This window comes from Symphalangus syndactylus, chromosome 21 (genome assembly GCF_028878055.3).
Source record: "Symphalangus syndactylus isolate Jambi chromosome 21, NHGRI_mSymSyn1-v2.1_pri, whole genome shotgun sequence".
Lineage (NCBI taxonomy): Eukaryota > Metazoa > Chordata > Mammalia > Primates > Hylobatidae > Symphalangus > Symphalangus syndactylus.
The window spans coordinates 80,283,496-80,300,161 of record NC_072443.2 but is presented as its reverse complement, the minus strand read 5'-3'; the positions used below and the strand labels follow the sequence as shown (position 1 = coordinate 80,300,161).

At 41.3% G+C, this 16,666-nt stretch overlaps 2 protein-coding genes across 5 annotated transcripts in view; one reads left to right on the top strand and one right to left on the bottom strand.

Moving 5' to 3' along the window:
* The window catches only part of PRICKLE2 (prickle planar cell polarity protein 2), a 367,969-nt gene that overhangs the window by 21,814 nt on the left and 329,489 nt on the right, over positions 1-16,666 (bottom strand). The gene's annotated exons all lie outside the window — the stretch shown is intronic.
* LOC129471037 (ferritin heavy chain-like) lies at positions 9,493-10,445 on the top strand. The gene has a single exon (XM_055259217.2). The coding sequence runs from the start codon at positions 9,703-9,705 to the stop codon at positions 10,252-10,254; it is 552 nt and encodes a 183-aa protein (XP_055115192.1). The 5' UTR covers positions 9,493-9,702; the 3' UTR covers positions 10,255-10,445.

Below are 16,666 nucleotides of genomic sequence, written 5' to 3'. Positions count from 1 at the left end.
GCGAGCCGAGGCAGGGGGAGGCATTGCCTCACTCGGGAAGCGCAAGGGGTCAGGGAGTTCCCTTTCCTAGTCAAAGAAAGGGGAAACAGACGGCACCTGGAATATCGGGTCAGTCCCGTCCTAATACTGCGCTTTTCCAACGGGCCTGGAAAACGGCACACTAGGAGATTGTGTCCCACACCTGGCTCGGAGGGTCCTATGCCCACAGAGTCTTGCTGATTGCTAGCACAGCAGTCTGAGATCAAGCTGCAAGGCGGCAACGAGGCTGGGGGAGGGGCGCCCGCCATTGCCCAGGCTTGCTTAGGTAAACAAAGCAGCCAGGAAGCTCGAACTGGGTGGAGCCCACCACAGCTCATGGAGGCCTGCCTGCCTCTGTAGGCTCCACCTCTGGGGGCAGGGCACAGACAACCAAAAACTCAGCCAGAACCTCCACAGCCTTAAATGTCCCTGTCTGACAGACAGCTTTGAAGAGAGTAGTGGTTCTCCCAGCACGCAGCTGGAGATCTGAGAATGGACAGACTGCCTCCTAAAGTGGGTCCCTCACCCCTGAGCAGCCTAACTGGGAGGCACCCCCCAGTAGGGACAGACTGACACCTCATTCAACCGGGTACTCCTCTGAGACAAAACTTTCAGAGGAACTATCAGACAGCTGAATTTGTGGTCTCACGAAAATCCGCTGTTCTGCAGCCACCGGTGCTGACACCCAGCCAAACAGGGTCTGGAGTGGACCTCTAGTAAACTCCAACAGACCTGCAGCTGAGGGTCTTGTCTGGTAGAAGGAAAATTAACAAACAGAAAGGACATCCACACCAAAAACACATCTGTACATCACCATCATCGAAGACAAAAAGTAGACAAAACCACAAAAATGGGGAAAAAACAGACCAAAAAAACTGGAAACTCTAAAAAACAGAGCACCTCTCCTCCTCCAAAGGAACGCAGTTCCTCACCAGCAACGGAACAAAGCTGGATGGAGGATGACTTTGATGAGTTGAGAGAAGAAGGCTTCAGACGATCAAACTACTCTGAGCTACGAGAGGAAATTCAAAACAATAGCAAAGAAGTTAAAAACTTTGAAAAAAAATTAGAAGAATGGATAACTAGAATAACCAATGGAGAGAAGGGCTTAAAGGAGATGATGGAGCTGAAAGCCAAGTTTCGAGAACTACGCGAAGAATGCAGAAGCCTCAGTAGCAGATGCGATCAACTGGAAGAAAGGGTATCGCTGATAGAAGATGAAATGAATGAAATGAAGAGAGAAGGGAAGTTTAGAGAAAAAAGAATAAAAAGAAATGAACAAAGCCTCCAAGAAATTTGGGACTATGTGAAAAGACCAAACCTACGTCTGATTGGTGTACCTGAAAATGATGGGGAGAATGGAACCGAGTTGGAAAACACTCTGCAAGATATTATCCAGGAGAACTTCCCCAATCTAGCAAGTCAGGCCAGCATTCAGATTCAGGAAATACAGAGAACGCCACAAAGATACTCCTCGAGAAGGGCAACTCCAAGACACATAATTGTCAGATTCACCAAAGTTGAAATGAAGGAAAAAATGTTAAGGGCAGCCAGAGAGAAAGGTCGGGTTACCCACAAAGGGAAGCCCATCAGACTAACAGCTGATCTCTCAGCAGAAACTCTACAAGCCAGAAGAGAGTGGGGGCCGATATTCAACATTCTTAAAGAAAAGAATTTTCAACCCAGAATTTCCTATCCCACCAAACTAAGCTTCATAAGTGAAGGAGAAATAAAATACTTTACAGACAAGCAAACGCTGAGTGATTTTGTCACCACCAGGCCTGCCCTAAAAGAGCTCCTGAAGGAAGCACTAAACATAGAAAGGAACAACCGGTACCAGCCCCTGCAAAAACATGCCAAATTGTAAAGACCATCGAGGCTAGGAAGAAACTATAGCAACTAACGAGCAAAATAACCAACTAACATCATAATGACAGGATCAGATTCACACATAACAATATTCACGTTAAATGTAAATGGGCTAAATGCTCCAATCAAAAGACACAGACTGGCAAACTGGATAAGGAGTCGGGACCCATCAGTGTGCTGTATTCAGGAAACCCATCTCACGTGCAGAGACACACATAGACTCAAAATAAAGGGATGGAGGAAGATCTATCAAGCAACTGGAAAACAAAAAAAGGCAGGAGTTGCAATCCTAGTCTCTGATAAAATAGACTTTAAACCAACAAAGATCAAAAGAGACAAAGAAGGCCATTACATAATGGTAAAGGGATCAATTCAACAAGAAGAGCTAACTATCCTAAATATATATGCACCCAACACAGGAGCACCCAGATTCATAAAGCAAGTCCTCAGTGACCTACAAAGGGACTTAAACTCCCACACAATAATAATGGGAGATGTTAACACCCCACTGCCAGCATTAGACAGATCAACGAGACAGAAAGTTAACAAGGATATCCAGGAATTGAACTCAGCTCTACATAAAGTGGACCTAATAGACATCTACAGAACTCTCCACCCCAAATCAACAGAATATACATTTTTTTCAGCACCACACCACACCTATTCCAAAATTTACCACATAGTTGGAAGTAAAGCTCTTCTCAGCAAATGTAAAAGAACAGAGATTATAACAAACTGTCTCTCAGACCACAGTGCAATCAAACTAGAACTCAGGATTAAGAAACTCAGTCAAAACCGCTCAACTACATGGAAACTGAACAACCTGCTCCTGAATGACTATTGGGTACATAATGAAATGAAGGCAGAAATAAAGATGTTCTTTGAAACCAACGAGAACAAAGACACAACATACCAGAATCTCTGGGACACGTTCAAAGCAGTGTGTAGAGGGAAATTTATGGCACTAAATGCCCACAAGAGAAAGCAGGAAAGATCCAAAATTGACACCCTAACATCACAATTAAAAGAACTAGAAAAGCAAGAGCAAACACATTCAAAAGCTAGCAGAAGGCTAGAAATAACTAAAATCAGAGCAGAACTGAAGGAAATAGAGACACAAAAAACCCTTCAAAAAATTAATGAATCCAGGAGCTGGTTTTTTGAAAAGATCAACAAAATTGATGGACCGCTAGCAAGACTAATAAAGAAGAAAAGAGAGAAGAATCAAATAGATGCAATAAAAAACGAAAAAGGGGATATCACCACTGATCCCACAGAAATACAATCTACCATCAGAGAATACTACAAACACCTCTATGCAAATAAACTAGAAAATCTAGAAGAAATGGATAAATTCCTCGACAAATACACCCTCCCAAGACTAAACCAGGAAGAAGTTGAATCTCTGAATAGACCAATAACAGGTTCTGAAATTGTGGCAATAATCAATAGCTTACGAACCAAAAAGAGTCCAGGACCTGATGGATTCACAGCTGAATTCTACCAGAGGTACAAGGAGGAACTGGTACCATTCCTTCTGAAACTATTCCAATCGATAGAAAAAGAGGGAATCCTCCCTAACACATTTTACGAAGCCAGCATCGTCCTGATACCAAAACCTGGCAGAGACATAACCAAAAAAGAGAATTTCAGACCAATATCCTTGATGAACATTGATGCAAAAATCCTCAATAAAATACTGGCAAACCGAATCCAGCAGCACATCAAAAAGCTTATCCACCATGATCAAGTGGGCTTCATCCCTGGGATGCAAGGCTGGTTCAACATACGCAAATCAATAAATGTAATCCAGCATATAAACAGAAGCAAAGACAAAAACCACATGATTATCTCAATAGATGCAGAAAAGGCCTTTGACAAAATTCAACAACCCTTCATGCTAAAAACTCTCAATAAATTAGGTATTGATGGGACGTATCTCAAAATAATAAGAGCTATCTACAACAAACCCACAGCCAATATCATACTGAATGGGCAAAAACTGGAAGCATTCCCTCTGAAAACTGGCACAAGACAGGGATGCCCTCTCTCACCGCTCCTATTCAACATAGTGCTGGAAGTTCTGGCCAGAGCAATCAGGCAGGAGAAGGAAATAAAGGGTATTCAATTAGGAAAAGAGGAAGTCAAATTGTCCCTGTTTGCAGATGACATGATTGTATATCTAGAAAACCCCATTGTCTCAGCCCAAAATCTCCTTAAGCTGATTAGCAACTTCAGCAAAGTCTCAGGATACAAAATTAATGTACAAAAATCACAAGCATTCTTGTACACCAATAACAGACAAACAGAGAGCCAAATCATGAGTGAACTCCCATTCACAATTGCTTCAAAGAGAATAAAATACCTAGGAATCCAACTTACAAGGGATGTGAAGGACCTCTTCAAGGAGAACTACAAACCACTGCTCAAGGAAATAAAAGAGGATACAAACAAATGGAAGAACATTCCATGCTCATGGGTTGGAAGAATCAATATCGTGAAAATGGCCATACTGCCCAAGGTAATTTATAGATTCAATGCCATCCCCATCAAGCTACCAATGACTTTCTTCACAGAATTGGAAAAAACTACTTTAAAGTTCATATGGAACCAAAAAAGAGCCCGCATCGCCAAGTCAATCCTAAGTCAAAAGAACAAAGCTGGAGGCATCACGCTACCTGACTTTAAACTATACTACAAGGCTACAGTAACCAAAGCAGCATGGTACTGGTACCACAACAGAGACATAGATCAATGGAACAGAACAGAGCCCTCAGAAATGATGCCGCATAGCTACAACTATCTGATCTTTGACAAACCTGACAAAAACAAGAAATGGGGAAAGGATTCCCTATTTAATAAATGGTGCTGGGAAAACTGGCTAGCCATATGTAGAAAGCTGCAGCTGGATCCCTTCCTTACACCTTATACAAAAATTAATTCAAGATGGATTAAAGACTTATATGTTAGACCTAAAACCATTAAAATCCTACAAGAAAACCTAGGCAATACCATTCAGGACATAGGCGTGGGCAAGGACTTCATGTCTAAAACACCAAAAGCAATGGCAACAAAAGCCAAAATCGACAAATGGGATCTCATTAAACTAAAGAGCTTCTGCACAGGAAAAGAAACTATCATCAGAGTCAACAGGCAACCTACACAATGGGAGAAAATTTTTGCAACCTACTCATCTGACAAAGGGCTAATATCCAGAATCTACAATGAACTCAAACAAATTTACAAGAAAAAAACAAACAACCCCATCAAAAAGTGGGCAGAGGACATGAACAGACACTTCTCAAAAGAAGACATTTATGCAGCCAAAAAACACATGAAGAAATGCTCCTCATCACTGGCCATCAGAGAAATGCAAATCAAAACCACAGTGAGATACCATCTCACACCAGTTAGAATGGCCATCATTAAAAAATCAGGAAACAACAGGTGCTGGAGAGGATGTGGAGAAATAGGAACACTTTTACACTGTTGGTGGGACTGTAAACTAGTTCAACCATTGTGGAAGTCAGTGTGGCGATTCCTCAGGGATCTAGAACTAGAAATACCATTTGATCCAGCCATCCCATTACTGGGTATATACCCAAAGGACTATAAATCATGCTGCTATAAAGACACATGCACACGTATGTTTATTGCGGCACTATTCACAATAGCAAAGAGTTGGAACCAACCCAAATGTCCAACAACGATAGACTGGATTAAGAAAATGTGGCACATATACACCATGGAATACTATGCAGCCATAAAAAATGATGAGTTCGTGTCCTTTGTAGGGACATGGATGAAACTGGAAAACATCATTCTCAGTAAACTATCGCAAGGACAAAAAACCAAACACCGCATGTTCTCACTCATAGGTGGGAATTGAACAATGAGAACTCATGGACACAGGAAGGGGAACATCACGCTCCGGGGACTGTTGTGGGGTGGGGGGAGGGGGGAGGGACAGCATTAGGAGATACACCTAATGCTAAATGACGAGTTAATGGGTGCAGGAAATCAACATGGCACATGGATACATATGTAACAAACCTGCACATTGTGCACATGTACCCTAAAACCCTAAAGTATAATAAAAAAAAAAAAGAAAAAAAAAAAAAGAAAAGAAAAAAATGTTAAAGGCAGCTAGAGGAAAAGATCAGGTCATCTACAAAAGGAAGCCCCTCAGACTGACAGCAGACTTCTCAGCTGAAACCCTGTAAGCCAGAAAAGAATGGGGGCCAATATTCAACATTCTTAAAGAAAAGAGATTCCAACCCAGACTTTCATATCTGGCCAAACTAAGATTCATAAGCAAAGGAGAAGTAAGATCCTTTTCAGACAAGCAAATGCTGAGGGAATTTGTTACCACTAGGCCTGCCTTACAAGAGCTCCTGAAGGAAGTACTTAATTTGTAAAGGAAAGACCATTACCAGCCTCGTAAAAACACACTGAAGTATACAGACCAGTGTCACTATAAAGAAACTACATAAACAAGTTTGCAAAATAACCAGCTAACATAATGATGACAGGATTAAATCTACACATATCAGTACTAACCTTAAATGTAAATGGGCTGAATGACTCAATCAAAAGACACAGAGTGGCAAGCTGGATGAAGAACGAAGACCCATTAGTATGCTGTCTTCAAGAGACCCATCTCACATGCAATGACACACACAGGCTCAAAATAAAGAGATGGAGAAAAACCTACCAAGCAAATGGAAAACAGAAAAAAGCAGGAGTTGCGATCCTAGTTTCTGACAAAACAGCGTTTAAGCCAACAAAGGTCAAAAAAGACGAAGAAGGGCATTATGTAATGGTAAAGGGTGCAATTCAGTAAGAAAATCTCACTATCCTATATATATATATATGTTCCCAACATAGGAGCACCCAGATTCAAAAAAGCAAGTTCTTAGAGACCTTCAAAGAGATTTAGACTCCCACACAATAATAGTGGCAGAATTTACGGCCCCACTGACAATATTAGACAGATCATCAAGAAAAAATTAACAAAGATATTCAGGACCTGAACTCAGCTCTGGATCAAGCAGAACTGATAGACATCTATAGAACTCTCCACCCAAAAACAACAGAATACATATTCTCTCATCACCACATGGCATATATTCTAAAATAGATCACATAATCAGAAGTAAAATTCTCCTCGTCAAATACAAAAGAACTGAAATCATAACAAACAATCTCTCAGACCACAGCACAATCAAATTAGAAATCAAGACTAAGAAATTCACTCAAAACCATACAATTACATGGAAATTGGATAACCTGCTGCTGAATGACTTTGGGGTAAATAATGAAATTAAGGCAGAAATGAAGAAGTACTTTGAAAGTAATGACAACAAAGATACAACATACCAGAATCTTTGGGACGCAGCTAAGGCAGTGTTAAGCAGGAAACTTATAGCACTGAAATGTTCACATCAAAGAGTTAGAAAGATCTCAAGTTAACAACTTAATATAAAAACTAAAAGAACTAGAGAATCAAGTGCAAAGAAATCCCAAAGCTAGCAGAAGACACAAAACAATCAAAATTAGGGCTGAACTGAAGGAGAATGAGACACAAAAAAGCCATTCAAAAGATCAATGAATCCAGGAGCTAGTTTTCTTGAAAAAATTAATAAAATAGATAGACCACTAGCTAGACTAATAAGAAAAGACAGAAGATTAAAACAAACACAATCAGAAATGACAAGAAGGATATTATCACTTACCCTACAGAAATACAAACAACCATCAGAGAATATTATGAAAACCTCTATGTACATAAACTAGAGAATCTTGGAGAAATGGATAAATTCCTGGACACATACACCCTTCCAAGACTGAACCAGGAAGAAAGTGAATCCCTGAACAGACCAATAATGAGCTCTGAAATTGAGGCAGTAATAAATAGCCTACCAACCAAAAAAAGCCCAGGATCGGATGGATTCACAGCTGAATTCTATCAGGTGTCCAAAGAAGAGCTGGTATCATTCCTACTGAAACTACTCCAAAACACTGAGGAGGAGTGACTCCTCTCTAACTTATTCTATGAGGCCAGCATCATCCTGATACCAAAACCTGGTAGAGATACAACAACAACAACAACAAAAAAAGTCAGGCCAATATCCTTGATGAACATTGATGCAAAAATTCTTAACAAATTACTGGCAAACCGAATCCAGCAGCACATCAAAAAGCTTATCCACCACAATCAAGTAGGCTTTATTTGTCCTTGGCAAGCAAGTTTGGTTCATCATATGTAAACCAATAAATGTGATGCCTCACATAAACAGAACTAAAGACGAAAACCATGATTATCTCAATAGATGTGGAAAAAGATTTTGATAAAATTCAACATCTTTTCATGTAAAAAACTTTCAATAAACTAGGTACTTAATGAACATACCTCAAAATAATAAGAGCCATCCATGACAAACCCATAGCCACCACCATACTGAATGGGCAAAAGCTGGAAGCATTCCCTTGAAAACCAGCACAAGACAAAGATGCCCTCTCTCACCACTCCTATTCAACATAGTATTAGAAGTCCTGGCCAGGGCAATCAGGCAAGAGAAAGAAATAAAAGGCACTCCAAATAGGAAGAGGGGAAGTCAAACCATCCCTGTTTGCAGATGACATGATCCTATATCTAAAAAATCCCACAGTCTCAGCCCACAAGCTTCTTAAATTGACAAACAACTTCAGCAAAGTCTCAGGATCAAAAATCAATGTGCAAAAATCACTAGCGTTCCTATATACCAACAACAGTCAAGCCAAAAGCCAAATCGGGAACGAACTCTCATTCACAATTGCCACAAAAAGAATACATTACCTAGGAATACAGCTGACTAGGGAGGTGAAAGATCTCTACAAGGAGAACTTCAAACCACTGTTCAAATAAATTAGAGATGACACAAACAAGTGAAAACACATTCCATGCTCATCGATAGGAAGAATCAACATCATGAAAATGGCCATACTGCCCAAAGTAATTTATAGACTCAATGCTATTTCTATTAAACTGCCACTGAGATTCTTCCCAGAACTAGAAAATACTATTTAAAAATTCATATGGAAACAAAAACGAGCCCAAATAGCCAAGACAATCCTAAGCAAAAAAGAACAAAGCTGAAGGCATCACACTCCCCAACTTCAAACTATATTACAGGGCTACAGTAACTAAAGCAGGATGGTACTAGTAGAAAAACAGACACATAGACCAATGGAACAGAACAGAAAACACAGAAGTAAGGCCATACACCTATAACTATCTGATCTTAGACAAACCTGACAAAAACAAGTAATGGGGAAAGGATTGCCTGCTAAATAAATGGCGCTGGGATAACTGGCTAGCCATACGCTGAAAATTGAAACTGGACCCCTTCCTTACTCAAAAATCAACTCAAGATGGATTAAAGACTTAAATGTAAAAACCCAAACTATAAAAACCTTGAGGAAAACCTAGGCAATATCATTCAGGACATGGGCACGGGCAAAGATTTCATGATGAAGACACCAAAAGCAATTGTGACAAAAGCAAAAATTGACAAATGGGATCTAATTAAACTAAAGAGCTTCTGCACAGCAAAAAGAAACTATCAGACGTTCTTCGCCGAGAGTCGTCGGGGTTTCCTGCTTCAACAGTGCTTGGACGGAACCCGGCGCTCGTCCCCCATCCCGGCCGGCCGCCCATAGCCAGCCCTCCGTCACCTCTTCACCGCGCCCTCGGACTGCCCCAAGGCCTCCGCCGCCGCTCCAGCGCCGCGCAGCCACCGCCGCCGCCGCCGCCGCCTCTCCTTAGTCGCCGCCATGACGACCGCGTCCACCTCGCAGGTGCGCCAGAACTACCACCAGGACTCAGAGGCCGCCATCAACCGCCAGATCAACCTGGAGCTCTACGCCTCCTACGTTTACCTGTCCATGTCTTACTACTTTGACCGTGATGATGTGGCTTTGAAGAACTTTGCCAAATACTTTCTTCACCAATCTCATGAGGAGAGGGAACATGCTGAGAGACTGATGAAGCTGCAGAACCAACGAGGTGGCCAAATCTTCCTTCAGGATATCAAGAAACCAGACTGTGAAGACTGGGAGAGTGGGCTGAATGCGATGGAGTGTGCATTACATTTGGAAAAAAATGTGAATCAGTCACTACTGGAACTGCACAAACTGGCCACTGACAAAAATGACCCCCATTTGTGTGACTTCATTGAGACACATTACCTGAATGAGCAGGTGAAAGCCATCAAAGAATTGGGTGACCACGTGACCAACTTGCGCAAGATGGGAGCACCCGAATCTGGCTTGGCAGAATATCTCTTTGACAAGCACACCCTGGGAGACAGTGATAATGAAAGCTAAGCCTCAGGCTAATTTCCCCATAGCTGTGGGGTGACTTCCCTGGTCACCTAGGCAGTGCATGCATGTTGGGGTTTCCTTTACCTTTTCTATAAGTTGTACCAAAACATCCACTTAAGTTCTTTGATTTGTACCATTCCTTCAAATAAAGAAATTTGGTACCCAGGAAAAAAAAAAAAAAAAAAAAAAAGAAACTATCAACGGAGTAAACAGACAACCTACAGAAAGGGAGAAAATTTCTGCAAACTAAGCATCTGACAAAGGTCTAATATCCAACATCTACAAGGAACTTAAACAAATTTGCAAGAAAAAAACCAAACCACCCCATTAAAAAGTGGGCAAAGAACATGAACAGATACTTTTCAAAAGAAGACATGTATGTGGCCAGTAATTATGCAAAAAACTCAACATCACTGATAATTAGAGAAATGCAAATCAAAACCACAATGAGATAACTATCTCATACCCAACAGAATGGCTATTACTAAAAAGGCAAAAAATTATTGAGGCTGGCTATTATTAAAAAGGCAAAAAAAAATACGGATTATGGTTGCAGAGGAAAAGAAATGCTTGTACACTCTTGGTGAGGGTGTAAATTAGTTCAACCATTGTGGAAGAAAGTGTGGCGATTCCTCAGAGACCTAATAACAGAAACACCATTCAACCCAGCAACCCCATTACTGGGTATATATCCAAATAAATATAAATTGTTCTATTATAAAGAAAGATGCAGGTGTTTATTTTTATTGAGCACTATTCACCCTAGTGAAGACATGGAATCAATCTGCATAACCATCAATGATAGACTGGATAAAGAAAATGTGGTACATATACACCATAGAATACTATGCAGCCATAAAAAAGAATGAGATCATGTCCCTTACAGAGACATGGATGGAGCTGGAGGCCATTATCCTTAGCAAACTAAGGCAGAAACAGGAAATCAAATACTACATGTTCTTACTTATAAGTGGGAGCTAAATGATGAGAACACATGGACACATGGAGGGGAACAACACACACTGGGATCTATTGGAGGGTGGAGGGTAGAAGGAGGAAGAAGATTATGAAAAATAACTAATGGGTACTAGGCTTAATAGCTGGGTGATGAAATAATCTGTACAACAAACCCACATAACACAAGTTTACCTACATAACAAATGTTTGCATGTAACTTTGTGAACTTAAAATAAAAGTTAAAAGAAATGGGCAAAAAACATGAAAAGACACTTCTCAAAAGAACACATACGAGCTACCAACATACATAGGAAAAAATGCTCAACGTCACTAATCATCACAGAAATGCAAGTCAAAAGCACAATGAGATACTACCTCATACCAGTCAGGATGGCTACTATTAAAAAGTCAAAAAACAACAGATGCTGGTGAGGCTGTGGAGAAAAGAGAACACTTATGTACGATTGGTGCAAATGTAAGTGAGTTCAGCCACTGTGAAAACCAGCTTGGAGATTTCTCAGAGAACTTAAACCAAACTACCGTTCAACCCAGCAATCACATTACTGGGTATATATCCAAAAGAAAATAAAACATTCTGCCAAAAAGACACATGCACTCGTATGTTCATCACAGCACTGTTCACAGTAGCAAAGACATGGTATCAACCTAGATGCTCATCAATGGTGGACTGGATAAAGAAAATGTGGGGCAGGTACACCATGGAATATGATGCAGCCATAAAAAAGTATGAGATCATGTCCTTTGTGACAGCATCGATACAGCTGGAGGCCATCTTCCCAAGTGAATTAAGGTGGGAACAAAAAATGAATTACCACATGTTCTCACTTGTAAGTGGGAGGTAAACATTGGGTACTCATGGATCTAAAGATGGCAACAAGAGACATGGGGGCTACTAGAGGGGAAGGAGGAAAGGAAGCAAGGCTTGAAAATCTAACTACTGGGTACGATGCTCAGTACCTGGGTGACAGGAAGAATCATACCCCAAACCTCAGCATCATGTACTACACCTAGGTAACCTGCACATGTACCCCCTGAATCTAAAATAAAAGTTGAAATTATAAGAAAAAGTCAACTTCTAATAAAACAGAAGCTATGGAATAAAGGTCTTAGGTAAGCATTAAGTTTTCAGATAATCATTAGTGCTTGTATTATTAACTTGCATTTATAGAGCTCTTTATACTTTTTAAGAGCATAAAATGCACTGGTGCTTCCAGAAATCTGGAAAGGCAGCAGATGGACCATCATTTGGCAGACGAAGAACAGAAAACAGAAAAAAGATGAGCACCTTGCCCAAGGTCATGGGTGAGGGTAGGAGTCAGTGATGGAGGCAAGAATCAAAGCAGGTCTCCAGACTCTAAGGCAACCTCTTCTCAAGCTTTGGAAGCATGCAAGTCACCCAGGGATCTTCTTAAAATGAAAATCTGAATCCACTAAGTCTGAGATTCTGAATCTCTGACAAGCTTCCAAAAGATACTGGTCCACAGACCACATTTGGAACAGCAAAGGGTCTGGGGTGCTTTCCTTTATGTGATGAGTGTGGAAAGAAAGCCTAGCTCCCCTCGTTTCTTATAACACATCCAGGAAGGCATATATCATAGACACCAACCAGGGGCTGTACCTGAGCATGCCACACTCCTAGGCTTCTGGCCAGGCAGCTAGGGAACCTCAGGAATAGGGAGAGAAAGCATGGCTTTGCACTATGCTGTGTCCTACTTCTCTCTTCAGCAAAAGTGAAGCTGCCATGAACCCATTATCCTGTCTCTGCCAACAAACAACAAAGCCAGGAATGGATTCTTGGAGAGCATAAAGACCTTGAACAGGGCCATGAAAACTTCTTTTCCTGCTCTTGGTCTCCAATTTCTGTCTCAGCCAGGCTGTGCCCTTCGTCTGGCTTCCTGAGGCAATGTGGGTTTGGCTGGGCTCCCCCTCTGCACAGATGGAGTAAGCAGCTGCTTACCTGGTAGGAGCTGAGTACCTGGAGAGTCCTCCCGGGCCCTCAAATCTCTTTCCTTCCACCTTGCAAATCTTTATATCGATCCAGCTCGTGAGCTGAGGAAGCCTTTCCAAACTATCTTCTCTGGATTATGCAAAAAATGATTGGTTTAGCAATTCGGTTTGGGAATTTCTACAGCACTTCTCAAAAACAGGCTTCAGTGCAGTAGGAATTTTCAGAAAGAAGATAGAAAATGCATTGTTTTCCATACTTTGGCAATAGAACTCCTTCTCTACCCAGCCCCACCCTGACTCAAAAACATGTTTTGAGAAATAGTGGTTTACCAGTATTGATTCCCGTTAAAATCCAAACATATCTGCTTAAAGTTTCTGTCTCAGTTACTGTGATTTGGCTGTGTTCAGCCAAACTGGAGCCTAAGGCAAAAGAAAAAAATATCAGTAAAACAGATCCTGTCTTTATTTACAAATTGTATTTTTTTATTAGTCACAATTTTTTTGTATGAATTTTAATGCCTAAAATATTCCTTATCTTGATGGCTAAGTTTTTTGGCACCCCTTTGAATTATGTAGCCATAGGCGAGGGTGCTGCTTGCCTCACCCTAGTCCCATGCTGGCCAGACAGGCCACTCCCCTTACACCTTAGTCAAATCTTTGATTTCCATTTGTGAAGTTCCATGTGTTGTATATTTGCTATAAACTGTGCTTTCTAGGGTAGCAGAAAAAAACGACTGGCTTGGAAAGTAGAGCACACTGCCATAAATACCAGTGAGATCCTGAATAAATCACTTCTCTCCTCTGAACCTTGGCTTTCTTCTGAACCTCTAGCAGAGACGCTCCAAGCTCCTCCTAGCTGAGAGTCTGATTTTGATTCCAGATACCACCCATTATCAGATCAGTCTGGATTATCGTTGAGGAATATCTGCAGAGTATCATTGCAAAGGGAATGTTATCTGGCAAAGTAAGTTTTCATAAAGGGGGTAAAAGGGAGGGAAAGAAGAGCTATGGAATGCTGCCAGAGAGGTCAGAACAGAAAACACTTACGAGGTTCCTAGATAACCAGGGGGTAGTTTGTTGATAGAAAGGAACGTAAATGAGAGAAAGAGAAACCTAGACCCAAGATTTGTCTACCTCATCATCTGTCATTAGTCAAAACCTGCTACCAGGTCTCAAGTAGATGTCCCTGCTAGCCCACCCTTTGCCCCCAAAAATTCATAACCCAATGGCCTAGGCTACTTCAGGGTGTCGTCTGGGAACCACTGTGTGCCAGAATCACAGAATCACCTGCAAGTTCCTCAGTCCTGTCCCAGACCTAGTGAACCAGAACTTCTGGGAGTGAGGCCCAAGAATCTGCATTTTCAGCCAGTTCTTCAATTGATTTTGATGCCTTTAAAGATCCAAAAAATGACTGCTTTGAAGTCATGTGGGTGTGAACAAATGATCAGGTTTCCCAGCACTGGCTGCCCTCACTTGTGGGTGACCTTAGAATTCAGACTCTGAAAAACTGCCTGTTAGGTAACTCTGCCTTGTCAGTGCCAAGCAAGGTGTGAGGATTCTGTGACCTGCCAAAGCCCCGGGCCACTGTCAGACACAGGCTTTCCAGGACAATTTGTGTTACTCCGCCCGCCAAATCCTGGCTGGTGAAGACTGATGACTTAATTCCCTGCTCCTGTCACTAAATGTGGTCCCTATGCCAACCCAGCCAGGGTAGATGGTGACCCAGCTCCCCTGGAAACTGTTCAGATGGTCAGCACCCGAGAAACCCAACAGGATGCTAGAGATCTGGAAGACAGGGAGGAACTTTGCTTGGTTTGCCTCCAACTCTTGGCCATCAGAGCTGTTCTCTGCTCTGTAGGCACTTACAACCCCAAAACATCAAAGCAGGTGTGTGAACACTCTGGGAATGCTGTGTGGTGCCTGTCCTCAGCAGGATTTGTGGTTCTGTCAAGCACCCAACTCAGAGCTCCCACCCTTTTGATGGAAGTGCAACCAATCCAGCCTTTAGAAGGACCATTTGCTATTATCTGCACAAATTTATGATGTGCACACTCCTTGATCCAACAGTCTTATTTCCAGGAATTTATGCTATGGAAAAATCAAAATATCCAACAAGAAGAGGTAGGTTAAAACAATTAGGATACAATGGAATAAAGCACAACTTCAGGTGACTTTGAGCTATATGAACCAGCAGTGAAGGATGAACAAGGTACGAGTAGAGTATCTCTAATCTGAAAATCCAAAATGTTCCAAAATCTGAAACCTTTTGGGTGACAATATGATACTCAAATGCTCATTGGAGCACTTCAGGTTTTGGATTTTTGGATTATCGATGCCCAACTGGTAAGTAATATGCAAATACAGATACCATGTTTTATTGAGCGTCACTTTATTGCATCTTGCAGATACTGTGATGCTTACGAATTGAAGGCTTATAGCAATCCTGCATTGGGCAAGACTATCAGCACCATTTTTCCAACAGCCTGTGCTCACTTTGTGTCTCTGTCATGTTGTGGTAATTCTCACAATATTTCAAACTTTTTCATTGTTATTATATCTATTATGGTCATCTATGATCAGTAATCTTTGATATTACTATTGTAATTGTTTTGGGGTATCATGAATTGCACCCATATAAGATGGTAAATTACATTGTTAAATGTTGTATGTGTGTGTGTTCTAACTGCTCCACTGACCCACCATTCCCCCATCTTTTTCCCTGTTCTCAGGCCTGTTTCCTGAGACAAAACAATATTGAAATTAGGCCAATTAATAATCCTATAACGTCTTCTAAGTGTTCAAGTGAAAGGAAGAGTCGTGCACCTCTCACTTTAGATCAAAAGCTGGAGATGACTAAGCTTAGTGAGGAAGACATGTTGAAAGTGAAGACAGGCTAAAAGCTAGGCCCCTTGCACCAGTTAGCCAAATTGTGAATGCAAATAAAAAGTTCTTGAAGGAATTGAAAGGGATACTCCAACACATGCATGAAAATAAAGTGACCTAGCCTTACTGCTGACACAGGGAAGGTTTAAGTGGGCTGGATGGAAGAACAAACCAGCCACAACATTCCTTTAAGTCAAAGCCTAATCCAGAGCAAGGCCCTAACTCTTCAGGTCTATGAAGGCTGAGTGAGGTGAGGAAATTGCAGAAGAAAAGTTAGAAACTAACAGAGGTTAGTTCATGAGGTTTAAGGAAAGAAGCCATCTCTATAACATAAAAGTGAAAGGTGAAGCAGCAAGTGCTAACAGAAAAGCTGCAGCAAGTTATCCAGAAGGTCTACATAAGATCACTGATGATGATAGCTACACTAAACAGATTTTCAGTGTAGATGAAACAGTCTTCTATGGAGAAGATACCATCTAGCACCTTACTAGCTAGAGAGGAGAACTCAATGCCTGACTTCAAAGCTTCAAAGGACAGGCTGACTCTTTAGTTAGCAGCTTATGCAGCTGGCAACTTTCAGTTGAAGCGAATGCTCATTGACCAGGAC

What these genes read in the sequence shown, in the direction of transcription:
- LOC129471037 (XM_055259217.2), top strand. Translation starts at nt 9,703, where the DNA reads ATGACGACCGCGTCCACCTCGCAGGTGCGCCAGAACTACCACCAGGAC.